The sequence below is a fragment of the Pongo pygmaeus genome, chromosome 12 (genome assembly GCF_028885625.2).
Source record: "Pongo pygmaeus isolate AG05252 chromosome 12, NHGRI_mPonPyg2-v2.0_pri, whole genome shotgun sequence".
Lineage (NCBI taxonomy): Eukaryota > Metazoa > Chordata > Mammalia > Primates > Hominidae > Pongo > Pongo pygmaeus.
In genome coordinates, this window is record NC_072385.2 from 94933350 (window position 1) to 94953628 (window position 20279).

At 39.3% G+C, this 20279-nt stretch overlaps 3 protein-coding genes and 1 non-coding gene across 8 annotated transcripts in view; 2 read left to right on the forward strand and 2 right to left on the reverse strand.

Moving 5' to 3' along the window:
- The window catches only part of ARHGEF33 (Rho guanine nucleotide exchange factor 33), an 87331-nt gene extending 85215 nt beyond the window's left edge, over window positions 1–2116 (reverse strand). For 2 of the 4 annotated variants that reach the window (XM_054475507.1, XM_054475508.1), the window contains exon 1: window positions 2005–2116. The gene's annotated coding sequence lies outside the window, so the exon portion shown is untranslated. The remainder of the gene's footprint in view (window positions 1–2004) is intronic. The other 2 variants (XM_054475510.2, XM_054475511.2) reach the window with 1 other exon arrangement.
- Window positions 2117–7328: 5212 nt separating this feature from the next.
- LOC129030913 (U6 spliceosomal RNA) lies at window positions 7329–7435 on the forward strand. Its single transcript, XR_008500811.1, has one exon. It is a non-coding gene; the product is annotated as a U6 spliceosomal RNA (small nuclear RNA).
- A 1787-nt stretch (window positions 7436–9222) lies between these two features.
- MORN2 (MORN repeat containing 2) lies at window positions 9223–16185 on the reverse strand. The gene is made up of 6 exons (XM_063649029.1): window positions 16071–16185; window positions 15743–15877; window positions 11634–11684; window positions 11139–11245; window positions 10278–10414; window positions 9223–9457 (listed from the first exon to the last, which is right to left on the reverse strand). Exons 1-6 carry the CDS (start codon window positions 16183–16185, stop codon window positions 9355–9357), a joined length of 648 nt encoding a protein of 215 aa, XP_063505099.1. The 3' UTR covers window positions 9223–9354.
- The window catches only part of DHX57 (DExH-box helicase 57), a 78400-nt gene continuing 74033 nt past the window's right edge, over window positions 15913–20279 (forward strand). Inside the window, exon 1 of one of the 2 annotated variants that reach the window (XM_054475513.2) lies at window positions 15913–16308. The gene's annotated coding sequence lies outside the window, so the exon portion shown is untranslated. The remainder of the gene's footprint in view (window positions 16309–20279) is intronic. The other variant, XM_054475512.2, reaches the window with a different exon arrangement.

Genomic DNA, 20279 nt, shown 5'->3' on the forward strand with positions numbered 1-20279 from the left:
CATGAACATACCAATCAGAAGAGTGCTCTCTGTAATATTAGCATTTATGATTTGTTTCGTTCATCTTATTTGGGGCATTCAAAGTGCTTTACAAATAACATAATGAGGGTTTTTTCCTTCCACGACTCCCAAGGTGATTCCTGGCACTCTCGAAAGGCACAAGTGATTAGTCAAGTCCTTGGGGCCCAGCAGCAGTAATGTGATGCATGTTGGTTAAACTATGTTTCACACTCATGTAAATTGTGTGTGTGGGGGGGTGGGGAATCTTCCACACTGTCCTTGAGAAGATTAGCAAGAATTATGAACTTAAAGATTCTTACATTTATAAAAATCCAAACAAAGAGAAATATTGAATAAATCATACTCCAGTCCTAAAAGCAAAGTCTAAGGGTCTTAACCTGTGGTCCCAGGAATAGGGTTTCAGGTCACCTGTAAATCTCCTGAAATTGTATGCAAAATTTTGTGTGATTGTACTTTTTTTTTTTTTCTTTTTTGCAGAAATGGTGGACTGGTTTCTGAAGATTCTAAAAGCAATTCTTGACACCAAAAAGGTTAAGAACTGCTGTCATTAAAGAAAAAGAAAGGAAGGAAGAGGGAGAGAGGAAGGGAGGAAAGGAGAGAGGAAGGGAAGGAGGAAGATCAGTTGATCTTTGTATCCACATTTCTTAGTTTATTACTGGCCTGCTATGTTGAAGTACACCCTTATACACAGAGAAAAGGGAAGGTAAATAAAGGGAATTAAGAAAAAGTTAACAATAAGGCCGAGCACGGTGGCTCACACCTGTAATCCCAGCACTTTGGGAGCCTGAAGTGGGAGGACTGCTTGAGATCAGGAGTTCAAGACCAACCTGAGCAACATGACGAAACCCCATCTCTACAAAAAATACAAAAATTAGCCAGGCGTGATGGTGTGCTCCTGTGGTCTCAGCTACCTGCGGGGGCTGAGGTGGGAGGATTGTTTGAGCCCAGGTGACAAAGTGAGACCTTGTCTAAAAAAAGAAAAGAAAAAAGAAAAAAAAAAACCAATAGTATGGTCATCTTTTTTCAAAAGCCTCTGAGTTTTCAAATGAGTTTAGATTGCATTTTCAGAGCCCATGGTTATGAAAAATGTAGACATTAATTAATTAAGTTTGTGAAAAATGTTTAGAATAAATATGCATCAAAAACTTTTTTCTCTAGGATAAATTTCTGATCATTATGTTGAATCCTTCAGAAGTAGCCTTCAATGAAAGTTATTCCATTTACAGCAATATGATTAAAAGGGGCTATTAAAAATATAAAAGGGTGATATAAAGAGAGATTTCTACATATTCAGAATACTATTTCAACATATAAAAACTCACATAATTCCAATACTAAATTATAATAGAATGCTATTCTCACTTAAGACAGTGTTTAAGTGAAACTCAGTTCTTCTCATTACACACCAAAGCCCCATGAAGTGTTTAGAATTAGGTTTCACCAATAAAGCCCCCATGTAATTAATCAGTACACATTTTCAATCAGGATGTGTTTTTTGTTCTGTACATAGAGGAGTGAATGCTGAAGATTCCCCTATTCTTTTTCTGTGTTAGAAAGGAATAAACCAATCTCCCTCCATCCCTAATCTTTTTCATTCTTTAATTATTCTTAATCCCAAAGAGGCATGTCCATGTCAGATTTATGCTGCCTAGCATCCTTTCTTTAAGACTGCTCTCAAAATTTAACTCATCTTCAACTATATTTATTAATATGCAGAACAACTTCAGTCTCCAGTTTATTGATAACCTGCAAAGCGCAGTTAAGACATAATATAAAAATTAAGCAAGGAAATAAATGAATGTTTTACAAATTGCTATAACTTTTAAATAAAAGTTATTTCTTTGAATGGCTACCTTAAATAAATGTTAGCATATATTGGATTTAAATTAGTACACCATGTGGTAAGGATTGATGGGTTTTCATCTCTTATAAAATTGTTTCCCCTTTCAGTGCCCCTTAAAGCATATAAAAGCGCATACTTACCCCATGTTGCTTGTGGCGGTTATATCATCCTCAGATCAAGGCTTATCTGGGCTCTGAATTAACTTAAAGGTTATAAAAAGAAGCAGTAGAGAGGCTTGACTTCCCCTGAAACGAGACCGTAGTATGCTAACCAGGCTTTTAAATGAGGAAAACTAGCGTCTCTTCTAATTATATAAGCTCCAGGTCAAATTCTAGCATCAACTAATCAAATAACTGAACTGCATTTAGTTTCAATGAGTAAAAGGAAGAAACCCATTTAGGAGGAATATCTTTGGTATATTAGAAAATTGAAAAGTTGTACTTTGAAAAGTTATTAACATAGCAATACAAGTTAAATATTTTAAAAGTAAAATATATATCTTGCTGCCTTAAATAAATTGAAAAAAATTAGGGAAAATTTATTTTGCAGCAAAGCAGATACTTTTCTATATTTTCCAGAAGTTTTTGAATTTAAATTATATGTCCTGGTCCCTGAAAACATCTTCTCACCTTATCTTAACTTGTTCAGTATTTGTCTCTTCATAAATTTCCATATAATAATAATATTTAATTCTAAAGCCATGCCAGCTAATGTTAAGCAACATATACAAAAATGTCCAATTCTTAAAATGTATCTTTGAAAACTTACAAATAGGGTCTTTTGAAATTAGCCATAAAGCTATTATTATGAGAAACTAACAAAAATGCCATTTTTATTTTAACATTTTAGAGGACATTGTAACCCAAATTTGTGCCAGTACAGCAAAAAATAAAAATATACATCTTTTGGCAATAACATATTGAGAAATACAAATATTCACAAGATTTTGAATAGAGAAATATGACAAAGAAGTTATCTATTGCATACACTATTTTTTGTCAGTTTTAGAACAGAGAGTTTCAGCAAAAACATTCAGGTCTTTATTGTAATTTTTTAAATGTAGTTGACATATACTGCTCTGGTAATTTTAAAATTATTTTATGTAAAAAGTAAAGAAGTTTTCTGGACATAGAATATATGACAACACACAGATGTACTTTTTAAGAAATTGAGACATAATTTACTTATCATACATAACATTTGTCCCTGTTAAGTGAACAACTCAGTGGTTTTTAGTACATTTTCAAGACTGTGCAACCATCACCACTGTCTAATTCTAGAAACCTCATGCCTCCCAATTCCTTCCTCCCCTGGCAACCACTAATCTATTTTCTGTCCCTAAGGATTTGCCTATTCAGAGCATTTCACATAAATGGAATCATATGTGGTCTTTTGTGACTGGTTCCTTTTACTTAGTACAATGTTTGTTTGTTTGTTTGTTGTTTTTGAGATGAGGTTGGGCTCTGTCACCCATCCTGGAGTGCAGTGGCACGATCTTGGTTCACTGCAACCTCTGCCTCCTGGGCTCAAGCAGTCCTCCCAAGTAGCTGGGACTACAGGCATGTGCCACCACATCTGGCTAATTTTTGTATTTTTTGTAGAGGTGGGATTTTGCCATGCTGCCCAGGCTGGTCTCAAACTCCTGGACTCAAGTGATCCACACACCTTGGCATCCCAAAGTGCTGGGATTACAGGATGAGCCACCCTGCCTGGCCAGTACAATGTTTTTGAAGTTCATGCATGTTTTAGTATCAGTACTTCATTTTTTTATGGCTGAATAACATTCCATTATGTGGACATTTTGTTTATACATTCATTAGTTGATGGACATTTGGATTGTTTCCAGTTGGGGCTATTATAAATGTCTTAGTCCATTTGAACTGCTATAAGAAAATATCTTAGACAGGGTAATTTGTAAACAACAGAAATGTATTGCTCACAGTTCTGGAGACTGTTAAGTCCAAGATCAAGGCACTAGAAGATTTAGTGTCTGGTAAGGACTTGCTCTCTTCTTCAAAGATGGCACCTTCTTGCAGCATTCTCTTGTGACAGAAGCAGCAAGCAATCTCCTTAACATGTCTTTTATAAGAGCACTAATCCCATCCATGAGGGCTCTGTCCTTATAACATAATCACCTCCTAAAGGCCTCAGCTCTTAATACTACCACAGTAGAGATTAGGTTTTTGTTGTTGTTGTTGTTTTTAGACAGAGTCTCACTCTGTTTCCCCTGCTGGAGTGCAGTGGTGCCATCTTGGCTCACTGCAGACTCCACCTCTCAGTTTCAAGCAATTCTTGTGCCTCAGCCTCCCGAGTAGCTGGGATTACAGGCACACACCACCACACCTGGCTAATTTTTGTATTTTTAGTGGAGAGGAGGTTTCACCATGTTGGCCAGGCTGGTCTCAAACTCCCGACCTTAAATGATGCACCTACCTTGGCCTTCCAAAGTACTGGGATTACAGGCGTGAGGAAATTAGGTTTAAACATGAAGTTTGGAGGAACACATTCAGACTATAGCAATGAATAATGTTGCTATGAACATTCGTGTGCAAGTCAATTCCCTTGCGTACATACCTAGGAACTGCTGAGTCATGTAGTAACTCTATGTCTAATATTTTGAGGAACTGTATTCCACAGCAGCTGCACCATGTTATATCCCCATCAGAAATGTGTGAGGGCTCCAATTTCCCCACATCATTGCCAATCTTTGTATTGTCTGGTTTTTTTTTTTCTTTTTAATATAGCCATCCCACCAAACAATGCATGTTCTCACTTATAAGTGGGAGCTGAACAATGAGAACACATGGACACAGGGAGAACAACACACATGTTGCGGGAGTGGGGAAGAGAGAGCATCAGGAAAAATAGCTAATGCTTGCTGGGCTTAATAACTAGGTGATGGGTTGATAAGTGCAGCAAACCACCATGGCACACATTTACCTATGTAATAAACCTACACATCCTGCACATGTACCCCAGAACTTAAAATAAAATAATAATAATAAAATAAAAATAGCTATCCCAGTTGGTGTGAAGTGGTATCTCACGGTGGGTTTGTGGGTTTAAGGTGCATTTCCCTGAAGAGCAAGGATGTTAAGCATCTTTTTGTTTACTTATTGGCCATTTGTATATCTCCTTCAGAGAAACATCTGTTCAAATTATTTGCCCTTTTTTTTTTTTTTGAGATGGGAGTCTCGCTCTGTCACCCAGGCTGGAGTGCAATGGCATGATCTCAGCTCACTGCAACCTCTGCCTACCATGTTTAAGTGATTCTCTTGCCTCAGCCTCCTGAGCCGCTGGGATTACAGGTGCCTGCCATCATGCCCAGCTATTTTTTGTATTTTTGGTAGAGATGGGGTTTCACCATGTTGGCCAGGCTGGTCTTGAATTCCTGATCTCAGGTGATCCGCCTGCCTCAGCCTCCTAAAGTGCTGGGATTACAGGTGTGAGCCACTGCCCCCCGCCTCTTTGCCCATTTTTAAAATTGAGGTTTTTTTAATTGTTGGGTTGTAAAAGTTCTTTATAAATTTTGGAAACTAGACTTTTTATCAGTGTCATAATTTTTATTGCTATGGTTTCTGGAAATCTGGAGGTAGCAGTGAGCTCAACCAGTGGCGTGGGGGTGAGAGAGAGGAACTTTATTAAGGTCCATGGATGTTATCACTTAGGCTTTCCCTCTGGGGTTGTGGATTGGCTAGTTTAAAGAAAACACGTGGAAACGGGGAACTTATTTTTGCATGACTTATTTTGACCTTTAGGTTTTATCATGGTCAGCACCTGTGGGATATGTAGGGTTTTGGGTCAGCAGGGTAAGGAACAAGTGGGCTGTATTGCAAACAACTACAAGGGGAAGGAAAGTTTTAACTAGGCCAAGAGTAATGGGATATGACTGGACGTCAGACAACTTATGTCAGGCCTAAAAATGGATGCTGAGGCAGCGACTATATTAAGCAAATTTCTGACAATCAGATATGATTTGCAAGTATTTTATCCCATTGTGAGGACGGTATTTTCATTTTCTTGATAGTCTCCTTTAATGTATACTTTTTTAAAGATAGAAGTGACAAGAGTTAGAATCCTTGCCTTGTTCCCAATCTTAAGAGTAAAAGCTTTTCAATTTTTCACTGTTGAGTATGATGTTAGCTGTGGGCTTTTTATATATGACCTCTGTTTTGTTGAGGTAATTTCCTTCTGTTCCTAATTTGTTAAGAGGTTTTTTTAAAATAATGAACAGGTGCTCAATTTTGTTAAATGCTTTTTCTGCATCTGTTGAGCTGATTATGTGATTTTAGTCCTTTATTCTGTTAATGTGGAATATCACATTAGTTGATTTTCGTATGTTGAACTATCCTTGCATCCCAGGGATAAATCTCACTTGGTCATGGTATATGACCCTTTCCATGTGTTGTTGGAAACAGGGGAAAATCTTCATGACGTGGATCTTGGCAATGATTTCATGGATAATGACACCAAAAGCACAGGCAACAAAACAAAAAATTAACAAGTGGGACTACATCAAACCAAAATTTTCTGCACAGCAAAGGAAACAATCAACAGAGTGAAAAGGTAACAACCTACAGAATGGGTGAAAATATCTGCAAATCATATATCAGATCAGGATTTAATCTGTAAAATATATAAGGAATTCTTACAACTCAATGGTAGAAAAAATTAATAACCTGATTTAAAAATGGATTAGGAACTGAATAGACATTTTTCCAAAGAAGACATATAAATGGTCAATAGGTATTTGGAAAAATGCTCAATGTCACTAATCATCAGAGAAATAGAAATGAAAACCACAATGAGATACCACCTTATACCAGACAGGATGGCTATCATCAAAAACAAAAAACAAATGATAAGGAGGTGGAGAAATTGAACCCTTGCTGTTTTGTCTCTCTAAACCCTCAAATCCTCGGCTGGAATCACCCCAAAAGCAGTGGCAGGGGGACTTCCCACAAGGGAGTCTCCAACTGTCCTGAGATAGGGCTGGCTGGAAACCAAAGAAAAAAACTCGAAGCTCTAGGGTGATCAGTCCAAAGAATTTATTAGGGAAACTTCCTTACAGAGTGCTGCAGCAATCGCTGAGAGAGAAAAGGAATGTTCTACCCAGGTATGTCTGCAGCAAGGGGATCAGAGTCTGGAGTTTCTATGACAGTTTGAGGAATTTGGCTCAGAGCTGGGGGCCAGTTTCAGTGTTTTGAGCAACAACCCAAATACCTTTTTCAGTGCTTGGGAATGTTCAAGGCCCAGTTTGTGTTCAAGCCTGCTGAGAAAAACCTGTAGCCGGCTGGGTCACAGAGCAGTCAAGGTACTCTGTTATTTTCAGCAAGGGCACAGAAAGAAAGTGGGAAGAACTGGATTACCATACACTTGCCCACTGTTGCTGGGAATGCAAAATGGTGCAGCTGTTATGGTAAATGCTATGGAGATTCCTCAAGAGATTAAAAATATAACTACTGTACTTGCTTTGGCAGAACACATACTAAAATTGGAATGATACAGAGAAGATTAGCATGGCCTGTGTGCAAAGATGACATGCAAATTTGTGAAGTGGTCCACATTAAAATAATAATAATAAATAAATAAATAAATAACAACAAAAAAACTACTATATGAGTCAGCAATCCTACTTCTGGGTGTTTATCCAAAAGAACTGAAGCCGGGTGCGGTGGCTCATGCCTGTAATCCCAGCACTTTGGGAGGCCAGGCAGGCCAGGAGTTCAAGACCAGCCTGGCCAACATGGTGAAACCCTGTCTCTACTGAAAATACCAAAAAATTAGCCAGGGGTGGTGGAGCACACCTGTAATCCTGGCTACTCGGGTGGCCAAGGCACAAGAATTGCTTGAACCCATAAAGCAGAGGTTGCAGTGAGCCAAGATCATGCCACTGTACTCCAGCCTGGGCAACAGAGTGAGACTCCTCTATCTCAAAAAAAAAAAAAAAAAGAATTGCTATCAAGATCTCAAATAAATATTAGTACTCCTATGCTCACTGCAGCATTATTCACAATAGTCAAGATGTGGAAACAAACTAAACGTCCACCACCCCTGGCTAATTTTTTGGTATTTTCAATAGAGATGGGGTTTCACCATGTTGGCCAGGCTGGTCTTGAACTCCTGGCCTGCCTGGCCTCTCAAAGTACTGGGATTACAGGCATGAGCCACTGCACCCAGCTTCAATTCTTTTGGATAAACACCCAGAAGTAGGATTGCTGACTCATATAGTAGCAGTCCACCACAATGAATAAAGAAAATGTGGTATATACATACAATGGAATACTACTCAGCCTTAAAAGAGAAGTCAAATGTGGCCAGGTGGGGTGGCTCACGCCTGTAATCCCAACACTTTGGGAGGCCGAGGGTGGGTGGATCAGGAGTTTGAGACCAGCCTGGCAAACATGGTGAAACCCCATCTCTACTAAAAATACAAAAATTAGCTGGGCATGGTGGCACGTGTCTGTAATCCCAGCTATTCGGGAGGCTGAGGCAGGAGAATAGCTTGAACCTGGGAGGCAGGGGTTGCAGTGAGCCGAGATTGCGCTGTTGCACTCCAGCCTGGGCGAAAAGAGTGAAACCCCATCTCAAAAAAATAAAAAATAAGAAAAATAAAATAGTCAAATTCATAGAATCAAAGAGTAGAATAATGGTTACCAGGGGCTGGGGTGATGGGAAAATAAGAGGTAACTAATAAAAGGGCATAAAGTTTCAGTCAAGCAAGATGAATAAGCTCTAGAGATCTGCTGTACAACATTGTACCTACAGTCAACAATAATGTATTGTACACTTAAAATTGTGTTCATTATCCTTAGCAAACTAACAGAACAGGAATAGAAAACCAAATACCGAGTGTTCTCACTTGTAAGTGGGAGCTAAATGATGAGAATTTGTGGACACAAAGAAAGGAACAACAGACACTGGAGCTACCTGAGGATGGAGGTTGGGAGGAGGGAGAGGATCAGAAAAAATAACTATTGGGTACTATGCTTAGTACCTAGGGGACAAAATAATCTGTATAACAAACCCTGTGACATGAGTTTACCTGTATAACAAACCTGCACATGTATGCCTGAACCTAAAATAAAAGTTAGAAAATAATAATAAATGAATAAAATGTATTATAACCTAAAAAAAAAAAAGTTTTTTTTTTTAAAGAGGTCAGATGTTGACCAGGACACACAAGCACAAACTAGAAAAAAAAAAAAAGATGACAAAACTCAAACAGAGGATTGGAAATCAACTTTCCCAAGATTTGGATGGTTCTGCCATAGTTATTATAATAAGCAGACTGAATTGAACCATGTAATTTATTTTAAACTAATTGTAAGACAATGAATATAAAGTTCAAAAAGGTGTAAGTAAGTGATGGTTTTATTGGCAAACTTATAGGGGTAGTGTATGAAGCCATTTCAAATAACAGATTAAGTTGCTTTCGTTACAACTAAAAGCTTCAATTACGACATTTCAACTTTAATTTAACATCACATCTACATGTGAAGCTTTAACTTCAGGTCTGGAGCAGCTGTAAAATGAAAGTTACCACTCCATTCTAGTCCTTGGATATCAGTATATTCCCCTTCACCTTCCACCCTGCAATAGTAGAAAATAAGTTTTTCATTAACAAAGATGAATAATTTACAGTCCAGATATAAGATTTTCTAACATAGTATATACTATGTCTGAAGATTATATCCTTTGCTTTTAAACCCAGCATCCTGCTTTCATATCCTACCAAAAAAACAAACAAACCAAAAAAAAAAAAAAAAACCACATACTATTCCAAACAAACACAATTATTTGGTGTCCAAGATTTTAGGATCACATAATCTAGGTTCACACAAAACCAAAACAATGAGTTAAAAAAATGAAAAGTTTACATCGGTTATCTAGCTTAATTACTTCACTTATTCAACAAATATTTCTTGACTATCAACGATGTTTGAGGTGCTGTGCCACCGCACCTGGCCTCCAACAATTTTTAGAAACTATATCATAAAAGAATATTTAGAATTAACTAAATATAGTATTTAAGCAGCTGGGTACAGTGGCTCACGCCTGTAATCTCAGCCCTGTGGGAGGCCAAGGCAGGCAGATCACTTGAGGTCAGGAGTTCTAGACCAGCCTGGCCAACACAGTGAAACCCTGTCTCTACTGAAAATACAAAAAATAGCTGGGTGTGGTGGTGCACGTCTGTGGACCCAGCTACTTGGGTGGCTGAGGCAAGAGAATCGCTTGAACCAGGGAGGCAGAGGTTGCAGTGAGCCGAGATCACTCCACTGCACTCCAGCCTGGATGACAGAGCGAGACTCTGTCTCAATAAATAAATAAACAAATAAATAAGTATTTAAGCAAACATACCAGAAAAGAATCTTTTAGAAATACAGTGATTTTTTTTTTATTTTAAGCTTACCTATTTTCATTGAAATTTCCAATATACTTTGCCCCAGTTGGGAATGTGTAAGTCCCCAGTCCATGAAACATATTATCCTTAAATTGTCCTTCATATACTGCTCCTGAAAAATGCTCAAGTCTTCCAAAACCATTCATCTGTTTGTAACAAAGGAAATTACCTTAGCAACTAATCTTCAGTTTCCCAAGAACCTTTAAAAAATGTACAAATATAAGTCTATTATCTGCTAATTATTACTTAATCCACTTTGTATTACCCTTTATTTCCATAGTATAAAGACAACGTTTTTATCATTTTCCTTCATCTGTATCTATCTGTGAAGCCCACTAAATCAAATGTTCTGGATCTGGGACATCTGAACATCAGAGGGTCCATGATGAAGGTAATAGGGGTCCTCAAGATACCCTGAATGTATCAGAAATCTTAAAGGGCAACCAGTTTAGTTAGTTCACGAAACCAGTATAAAGTAGTTGTTAAGAATTCAAATTTGGATTCAGCAGACCTGGGTATACTTTCCTGTTTTATCATTTACTAGCTGGGCAAGAAACCTGAGCCTGATTTGTAAAATAGAGTATTAATGGTACCTATCTCATGAGGTTATTATGAGGATTAAATGAGAAAATTATGTAATGGATTCAGCTTTACTCAATGAATAGGAGATGAGAAAGATAGTAACGATGATTAGCTCTCTACAGTGAGTTTAATATTACTCATAAGTTAATATATGTTAATATGATCATTTGTTATTTTTATTATATAGTCTACTCATTATAGGAGTTTTTGATTAATGGTGAAATGCCTGGAATCACTAAACCCACAGGGTTATTTATCCACTGCCAGTATTAAAAACTACAATAATACCTTGTCATCTTTCCAGCTTCCTGTGTAGACAATCCCATTAGGAGTGGTATGAATACCTATTCCATTTCTCTCGTAGATTCCAGAAGATGTTCTTGTACAGTCACCGTCTAAACAAAGGAGAAATACTGAAGATTATAAATGAGAATAGTTATGTCTGGGCCTAATCGCAACTACAACTCATGGGTTTCTTTGGCTCCCTAGCACTGAAACCAGTGAGACTGGAGATGAGTAAATCCATGGACATAGAACATCTTGTAACAATTGAGACTCAAGGGCCAGGAAGATTGACAGATCCCATAGGTTTCCAAGGCATACCGTCTAGAGTTAACATTGGAATTTTGATTTTAAAAGCTCTTTATCTATTAGGATTTCTGTTATTTTAGTTAATAAAGTTAATATCTTAATAGTAATTTTACAAAATTTAACAGTCTCAGTTTTTTATTCCTAAGCTATTTAATTTTCTGTACAGAAAAAGTAATTGAAGCATATGCTTACCATACTTGTCTCCATTTGGAAAGATAAAGCTGATCTTATATACTTCTGAAGCTGTTTTAAAAGATTTAAAAAGAGTGGCATAAGTTTACTTTTTTTTTTGATAGAGGCAAGGTTTCACTACGTTGCCGAGGCCAGTCTCAAACTCCTGGGCTCAAGCGATCCTCCCGCCTCAGCCTCTCAAAGTGCTGGGGTTGCAGATGTGAGCCACCACACCCAACCAAGTGTAAATATTCTTATGTCATAAGACCTATAACCAATGTGCTTTCAGCACTATCCAAATGGACTTACTTCTCAAGATCACATCATATCATGATTACTTGGTATTTCCATTGTCTAATGTAGGGTCCCGGGGAAATAAACAATTTTGCCTAGATGATCTCTTTTAAAATTTATTTATTATGATAGCTTTATTAATATATAATTCACACACCACAAAATCTACCCTTTAAAAAAATATAATTTGATGTTTTTTAGTATATTCAGAGTTGTGCAACTACCATCACAATCTAATTTTAGAATATTTTAATCATCCTAGAAAGAAACTCTGTACCCATTAGCAGTTACCCATTATGATTCCCCTCAAACACCCCTCACCCCACAACCCCAAACCCCTGGCAAACACTAATCTACTTTCTGCCTCAGGGATTTGCCTATTCTGGACATTTCTTATAAATGAAATCATACAATATGTGGTCCTTTATGTCTGGCTCATTTCCCTTAATGTTTCCAAGGCTCATCCACGTTGTATCGTGTATCAGTACTTCATTCCTTTTTATAGCCAAGTATATGGTATAAATATGTTGTACAGAAATAGCATATTTTGCTTATTCATTCATCAGTTCATGGACATGTAGGTTGTTTCCAGTTTGGGGCCATTATGAATAATACTGCTATAAACATTGATGTACATTTTTAAAACATACAGTTTCCTAGGAGTAAAAAAAAAAAATGGTGTTCAGATTTTTGTGTGGATATGTTTTTATTTCTCTTTGGTAGCCCATATGATTTACTGATTGTCCCACAGAGGTAAGGCGGAGTGAGGAATCTTTAAATTGGCAGTAGGAAGAAATGGAAAATAAAGATAGCAAGTGGGGAAGGGCTAGTAGGTCCACACAGAATGAGACTGGAATGGAGACCAACTGAAAAAGAAAGAAAGAGGACCACAAGACTGAGGGGGACTATGGGCTTCAGATCCCTGGACACATAGTGGACTAAAACATTAGAAACTGTATTTTCCGATACTGAAAAAAACTTATGTAGAGAGGGTATGCAGGCACATCCTTCAGAATCACCTGAGATGCTTCTAAGTTTCTTCTCTCTACCCCACATCTACTGAATCAGAGTCTTTACGGGTGGGGCAAGGGAATTTAAAAATTAATTTAGGTGCCAGTTCAGAAAGGCTGGAGGCTCATCACTGAGGAAACAGAGTTAACACAATAGGTAGAGGACTTAAACTGTAACATCCTCAGAGAGAAAGGGAGAGTATTAGTATCCTTGAAATAGGAACAGGTGATTATAAAAAACAAAAAACAATTAGCAATGCAGGAAATGAATAATATAATTGGTGAAATAAAACTTCTTAGAAGGGATGAAAAGCAGAATAGATACAATTGAAAGCAAATTAGTGAACTGGAACATTAGGTTGAAAAATGTGCTTAGAAAGTAGCACAAAGTGTGAGTGAGATGTCTGGAAAAAAATTTTTTTAATTAAAAAAAAAGAAAGTAGCACAAAAAATTTTAAAATAATGGAAAGTGGATCCAAAAGGCTACTGTCAGTCTAATAAGAATTCCAGAGGGAAAGAATAAGGGATATTTGAATAAATAGCCAAATTTTTCTCAGAACTGAAGAAAATGACTGCTTAGACTACAAATGGGAACTAAGCAAAATCCCACACCTAGACAAGTTACAGTCAAATTTCATGACATAAAGACCAAAGGCCAGTTAGGCTAGTTAAAAACAAGCAAACAAAAACCAGATTACCTACAATAAACTACAAAGGACTGACATTAGCAACAGTGGATTCTAAAAAAAAATGGCACGATGTCTTTAAAATTCCGAGACAAAATTATTTTCAACCTAATACTCTACATCCAACGAAACTATCAGTCTAAAATCATGGAAACTGGCAGGCACACTGGTAGGATGAATTACTGGTTCATGCCTGGAATCCTAGCACTTCGGGAGGCTGAGGCGGGTGGGTTGCTTGAGCCTAGGTGTTCGAGACCAGCCTGGGCAACATGGTGAAACCCAGTCTCCACAAAAAATACAAGAATTAGCCGGGTGTGGTGTTGCACGCTTGTCGTCCAGGCTACTTGGGGGGCTGAGGCAGGAGGATCGCTTGAGCCCAGGAAGTGAAGGCTGCAGTGAGTCCGATCACACCCTGCCCTCCAGCCTGGGTGAGACAGTAAGACTCTTGTCTTAAAAAAATAATAAAATAAAAAAGAATTAAGTTTAAAAATAGAATCTGGTGGCTCATGCCTGTAATCCCAATGCTTTGGGTGGGTGAGGTGGGGGGACTGCTTGAGCCCAGGAGTTTGAGACCAGCCTGGGCAACACAATGAGATTCCATCTCCACCAAAATTAAAAACTAAAAAAAAAAAAAAAAAAAAGAATCTGTAACTAAAACTCAGGTAATATCAATATGGAAATGGTGTGGAGGATAGAGAGCAATCTTGCTAGAATTCTGATCTTGTTTAGGGGTTAAATATAGACGCTAATTAACACTCAATCTTAGAAAAAACATGAATTTAGTTATGTTTGCTCATTTTTTCCCTATAATTTCTAAGATTTGGTTGTGGATAAAGGGTGAAGTACGGTGGCATATAGAAACTGCCATGTGTGCTCATTAGTTAGTTATTTACATGTCTGCAAGATTTGAAATTCCAAGACAGCAGGGACACAGAGCTACTTTCTTTCTTTTTTATTTTTTTATGTTATTTATTTATTTATTTTTTTGAGATGGAGTCTCGCTGTCGCCCAGGCTGGAGCGCAGTGGCTTGATCTCGGCTCACTGCAACCTACGCCTCCCGGGTTCACGCCACTCTCCTGCCTCAGGCTCCCAAGTAGCTGGAACTACAGGCGTCAGGGCTACTTTCTAAGTGTTTAACTAATGATAACTAACTAGATTACCAGATCTGCTTGTAGTTTCCCACAGATGCCATGCTGTACTCTGGGTGGAACACCCTTCTCTTCTTTACCTGGTTAACTGCTATTCATCCTCAAGAGTTGGCAAAATAGAGTGTAGTAGTTAGGGGTTCATGCTCTGGCATCGGACTACCTAGGTTTGCAACCAGACTCCACCACTTTCTTTGGCCTTGGACAAATAATTATCTTATGCCTCAGTTTCCTCATACTTAGATGGGGCAAATTAAGTAAATTAGCTAATCTAGTTAAAGCACTTAGCCCAGTGTCTAAACTCTGTAAATATTAGCTATTGTTTTCTTGTAGACCCAGCTCAGGTATGGGCTCTCCCACAGAGCCTTTCTTCTCATTACTTGTCAACCTCAGACTCCTTCAGGAACCCCCACGGCACTCTGGGCCTATTCCTACCGTAGTACTTAAGGTTCTATTAAAACCATGCTTTTGTATCGGGATCCCCTATCCCACCCAGTTCCTCCAGGACACAGATGGCAGATTAGTCAAATCTCTTCTCACCCTACTGTCCGACTCCGTGTTTAGTACTAACAGTAACAGAACGTCTAGTGAATGAAGGGCACTTCGGAAGGAATCGTTAAATGCCCATGAAGCAGAGCATTAAACGTAATCATATCAGAAACTGGACTGTTTTCAATTGCAGCTAAAATGTTCTACATTCGAAACTTGGGAATGTCAGAGTTAGAGGGAACCTCACAGAGACCGCCCGGCACCATAGCGGAAACTGAGGCCCAGGGAGGTTGGCACGCGCCTCGGATGTCTCAACAGCGAATTAACAACAGAATCAGAGCTAGATTCCCAGACCAGGGGTTCCCCCGTGCCCCTCAGCTAGACGGTCAGGAAATATATCACACCCCTACAGGAGTTACCGGGAGCCAAGCAGGTTCTGACTCCACGCTAGTTCGACTTAAAGGAGCTCTTCTCTGCCCGGGTCGTTAGGAGGAGGGGTACTCACTTGGCCGAGAGGTGTTAGAGAGATCTTCCAAACTCTGCGACTCCCCCTGGGCGGCCAGCTCTGCGGCCGGGAGAGAACTAGGCGCTAGGACAGCTCCAGGTGCGACTTGGTTGCTGGGGCGACCGGGCACCTCTCACCCGGAAGCGAATACGCGAGGGGCTGAAGCTGAGCCAATCAGAAGGCGCCGGGGCTGTGCCGCTGCAGCTGGGCCACCGCAGGGCTGCTCCAAGTGAGAACCGTGAGGGTGGCCAAGCCCAGTTTGGACCTCTGACCCTTGGGCAGCACCTCCCGACAGCCGGCTAGGGACCCAACTCTGCGAGCCAGCTACGTCTTCCACTTCTGCGGACAAGTGATGCGCGTTGTGCGCGCGGTCTGCGCGTCACCCTGTTTGTCGGTGTGTCTGCCTCCTCCTGCTCCAGGAGTGGTCGGGATCTGAGGAGCATCGCGGCCCAGTGTGTTTCATCCTGTCTGCCTGGGGCCGGTGCATCTGGACCAGCAGGATCCCAGGCCCTGGTACCGGACCAAGGCGAGCTCTGCCGCTGAGGTTGTCCACGCTCAAACTGCAGGTTGGGGCCGGGGGGGCGGGGGGTGAAATTCAGGCTTAGAGCAGGCTAAGGGGTTGATTGAAGGGGTCAAGCTCCGTTCCCTGTCTCCGTCTGTGTGGCTTTTTTGGGGAGAAGGGTGGGGACGATGTGAGTTCGAAAAAGGATAGGAGATCTGGATATCTGGATGGAGCTGGATATATTGTGATCAGTCAGAGATCTGCCTGGGAGGAGAGTAGTGTGTAGTCACTTTTCAGTGCCTTGGCTATCAAACAAAGAATACTCTTACAGCCAAACTTAGGTCCCTGTATCCATGGTGAAGAAAGATAGTTGGAATCTTCCCGGGCTAGATGGAATAGAGAGTGGAATCTAACCACGTGGATTATACAACCTAATTCCTATTCCCTGGAAAACTCTGGGAGAGTGGTATTGGATGCCATTACAGTCAGTAAATCTTCGTTTAAAATGTTAAGTGCATATCTCAGATCTAGTTGTAAAAGTAACATTTTCTGGGTTGGTGTGAGACAACTTGTTTTGAATCAGCTTAAGTATCCTCTTGCTTTTTCCTAATGTTTCTCAGTACACAAATTTACCTAGGCTGCATGGTTTTTGAGATGAAGTTCTAATCTGTCTGATTTGTTATTTCATTTCTCTAAATTTTAGAAATAATAGGTAATTATTGGTGCACAACCTTACAGAATTCAGTTTGACCTGTTATTTTTCTTGCCTGTTAAGATTTTAATGACTCTACATTTTTGTGAGTAAAGTTGACATTTGAACAACATGGGTTTGAACTACACGGCTCCACTTATAGGTGGATTTTTTCCAACGCAACACAGATTGAAAATACAGTATTTCAACTAGGCACAGTGGCTCATGCCAGTAATCTCAGCACTTTGGGAGGCCAAGGTGAGACGATTGCTTGAGCTCAGGAGTATGAGACCAGTTTGGGCAGCAAAGCGAAACCTCATCTGTACTAAAAAATGTTTAAAGTAGCTGGGTGTGGTGGTGTGCCTGTGGTCCCAGCTATTCAGGAGGCTGAGGCAGGAGGATTTGCTTGAGCCTAGGAGATCGAGGCTGCAGTAAGCTATGATCGTACCACTGCACTGCAGCCTGGGTGATAGAGCCAGATCCAGTCTCAAAAAAAAGAAAGAAAGAAAACACAGTATTCCTGGAATGCAAAACCCACATACAGAGGGCCAACTTTTCCTCTGTGCAGGTTCTACAGGGCTGACTGGAGAACTTGAGTATCCGTGGATTTTGGCACACATGGGGGTTCTGGAACCAATCCCCTGTGTATACCGAGGGATGACTATTTCATGGCTCATTCTCTCAATTTCTTCCGGATGTCCTTTAAAATCTCGAAGAGGCTTACCCAACCACTCTATCTAAAATAACTGCCTCAGGGTTTTTTTTTCCTTGATAGCACTTAAGTAATAATATATATCTATTTTTTTAATGTCTGTCTTACCCTCTAGAAGGTAAGCTTCATGAAGCAGAAATTTTGTCTTTTTTGCTGCTATATCCCCAGGATCTGGCACATAATAAGTGCTCAATAAATATTTGTGGAATGAATAAATAGATGAACAAATCTCCATTCCCACATAAGTCATTTTTTTCAACCTTCAATCATTCATTCCACAAATAGATATTGAATTCCTACCATATGCTAGACACTGTGTTAAGGGTACAGTGGTAATCAAAATAGACATAGTCATGTTTTCAAAGAGCTTTCTGGGAGTAGAAAGGACAGACAAACTTAAGATAAACACTGAATACATATGTACAATCATCAGGAATTTTGAAGAAAGGAATACCTAGGAAGACCTAGTGTAATATCCACATATTTGTGAGTTTCCCAAATTTTTTCTAGCTTTTGATTTCTAATTCCATTTTGGTTAGAGAACATAGTTCATATTATTTCTTTCTTTTTACATTTATTGAGGTTTATGGCTGGGCATGGTGGCTCACGCCTGTAATCCCTGCACTTTGGGAGGCCAAGGTGGACAGATCACCTGAGGTCAGGAATTCGAGACCAGCCTGACCAACATTGTGAAACGCCATCTCTACTAAAAATACAAAAATTAGTCAGGGAGCATGGTGGCGGGTGCCTGTAGTCCCAGCTACTCGGGAGGCTGAGGCAGGAGAATCGCTTGAACCTGGGAGGCAGAGGTTGCAGCGAGCCAAGATTGTGCCACTGCACTCCAGCCTGGGCGACAGAGCAAGACTCTGTCTAAAAAAAAAAAAAGAAATGTATTGAGGTTTCTTTTATCACCTAGCATGGTCTATCCTGGAAAATGTTTCATGTGTACTTGAGAAGTATGTATATTTTGTTGTTGGGTGGAGTGTTCTATAGACACCTATTAGGTCTAGTTGATTAGAGTGTTGTTCAAGTCTTTTATTTCCTTGTTGATCCTCTGTCTAGTTGTCCTACCATTAAAAGTGAGGTACTGAAGTCTCCTACTATTATTATTGAATTGTCTAATTCTCCCTTCATTTCTGTCAGTTGTTGCTTTGTGTATTTTGGTGCCTTATTATTAGGTACATATGTGTTTTTAATTGTTATCGTTTCCTGACAGATTAACCCTTTTATCATTAAGAAATATCCCTATCTCTAGTAATATTTTTTGCTTTAAAGTCTGTTTTGTCAGCTATTAACATAGCCACTCCACCTTTCTTGTAGTTGCTGTTTGCAAGATCATCTTTTTCCATCCTTTTACTTTTCATTTATTGTGTCTTTGAATTTAAAGTGCCTCTCCTGCAGACAGAATATATTTGGATCCTGTTTTTAATTCCAGTCTGACAATCTCTGTCTTTTGATTGGACTGCTTTATTCTCTCACATTTATTTTTATTATCTATATACTGGGAATTACATCTAACTCTATTCTACTTTTGGATGTCTGTATGTCTCAATGTTTATTTTTTCTTCTGTTCTTACTTTATGCTTTCATTTACATTCAGTCATTAAGTGAATATTTTCTAATGTAGTATTTTTGTGATTGCTTTGGGGTTTATGAACAGCTTCAGATTTATATTAGCTTAATTCCAGCAATATTGCTATGGTTTGAATGTTTACCCCCAAAGTTCATGTGTTAAACATTTAATTTCCAATGCAACAGTGTTAGGAGATGGGGCCTAATAACAGGTAATTCGATCATGAGGGCAGAGCCCTTATTAATGGTTTAATATCACTAGCATGGGAGTGGGTTAGTTATAGCAAGAATGAGTTATTAGGCCAGGCGCAGTGGCTCACGCCTGTAATCCCAGCACTTTGGGAGGCCGAGGCCGGTGGATCACAAGGTCAAGAGATCGAGACCATCCTGGCTAACACGGTGAAACCCTGTCTCTACTAAAAATACAAAAACAAAAAATTAGCCGACAGCAGTCACCTGTAGTCCTGGCTACTCCGGAGGCTGAGGTAGAAGAATGGCGTGAACCAGGGAGGCAGACCTTGCAGTGAGCTGAGATCACGCTACTGCACTCCAGCTGGGGCGACAGAGTGAGACTGTCTCAAAAAAAAAAAAAAAAGAAAAGAATGAGTTATTATAAAATAAGTCTGGCGGCTGGTACCTGTCTCTGTATCGTGCCCACTTCTGCCTTCCATCTTCCACCATGAGATGACACTCGGCAGATGCCAGCATCATGCTCTTGGACTTCCCAGCCTCCATTACCATGAGACAAATAAACTTCTGTTGTTTATAAATTACCTAGTCTGTGGCATTCTGTTATAGCAGAAAACAGACTAAGACAGATACGTAGAAGTATTACTTTTATATAGCTCTATTCCTTTCCTCCTTTTTATAGTATTGTTATACATATATCTATTAATGTTATATACCCAACTATACTTGTTACAAGTATTACTTTACTGTCTGTAGTCATTTTCCCAGCACAGCACAATTATGCTTCCACCAATCTTCTTTGTGCTGTTATTGGCAAATATATTACATACATATTACCTTCTTATAGGTGACAGGCCCAACATTACATCAT

What these genes read in the sequence shown, in the direction of transcription:
- MORN2 (XM_063649029.1), bottom strand. Translation starts at nt 16,185, where the DNA reads ATGCTCCTCAGATCCCGACCACTCCTGGAGCAGGAGGAGGCAGACACA. An exon ending in CTCTAACACCTCTCGGCCAA is followed by an intron (nt 11,685 to 15,742) that starts GTGAGTACCCCT and finishes CTTTTAAAACAG; the next exon opens with CTTCAGAAGTATATAAGATC. An exon ending in TCCAAATGGAGACAAGTATG is followed by an intron (nt 11,246 to 11,633) that starts GTAAGCATATGC and finishes TCCTTTGTTTAG; the next exon opens with ACGGTGACTGTACAAGAACA.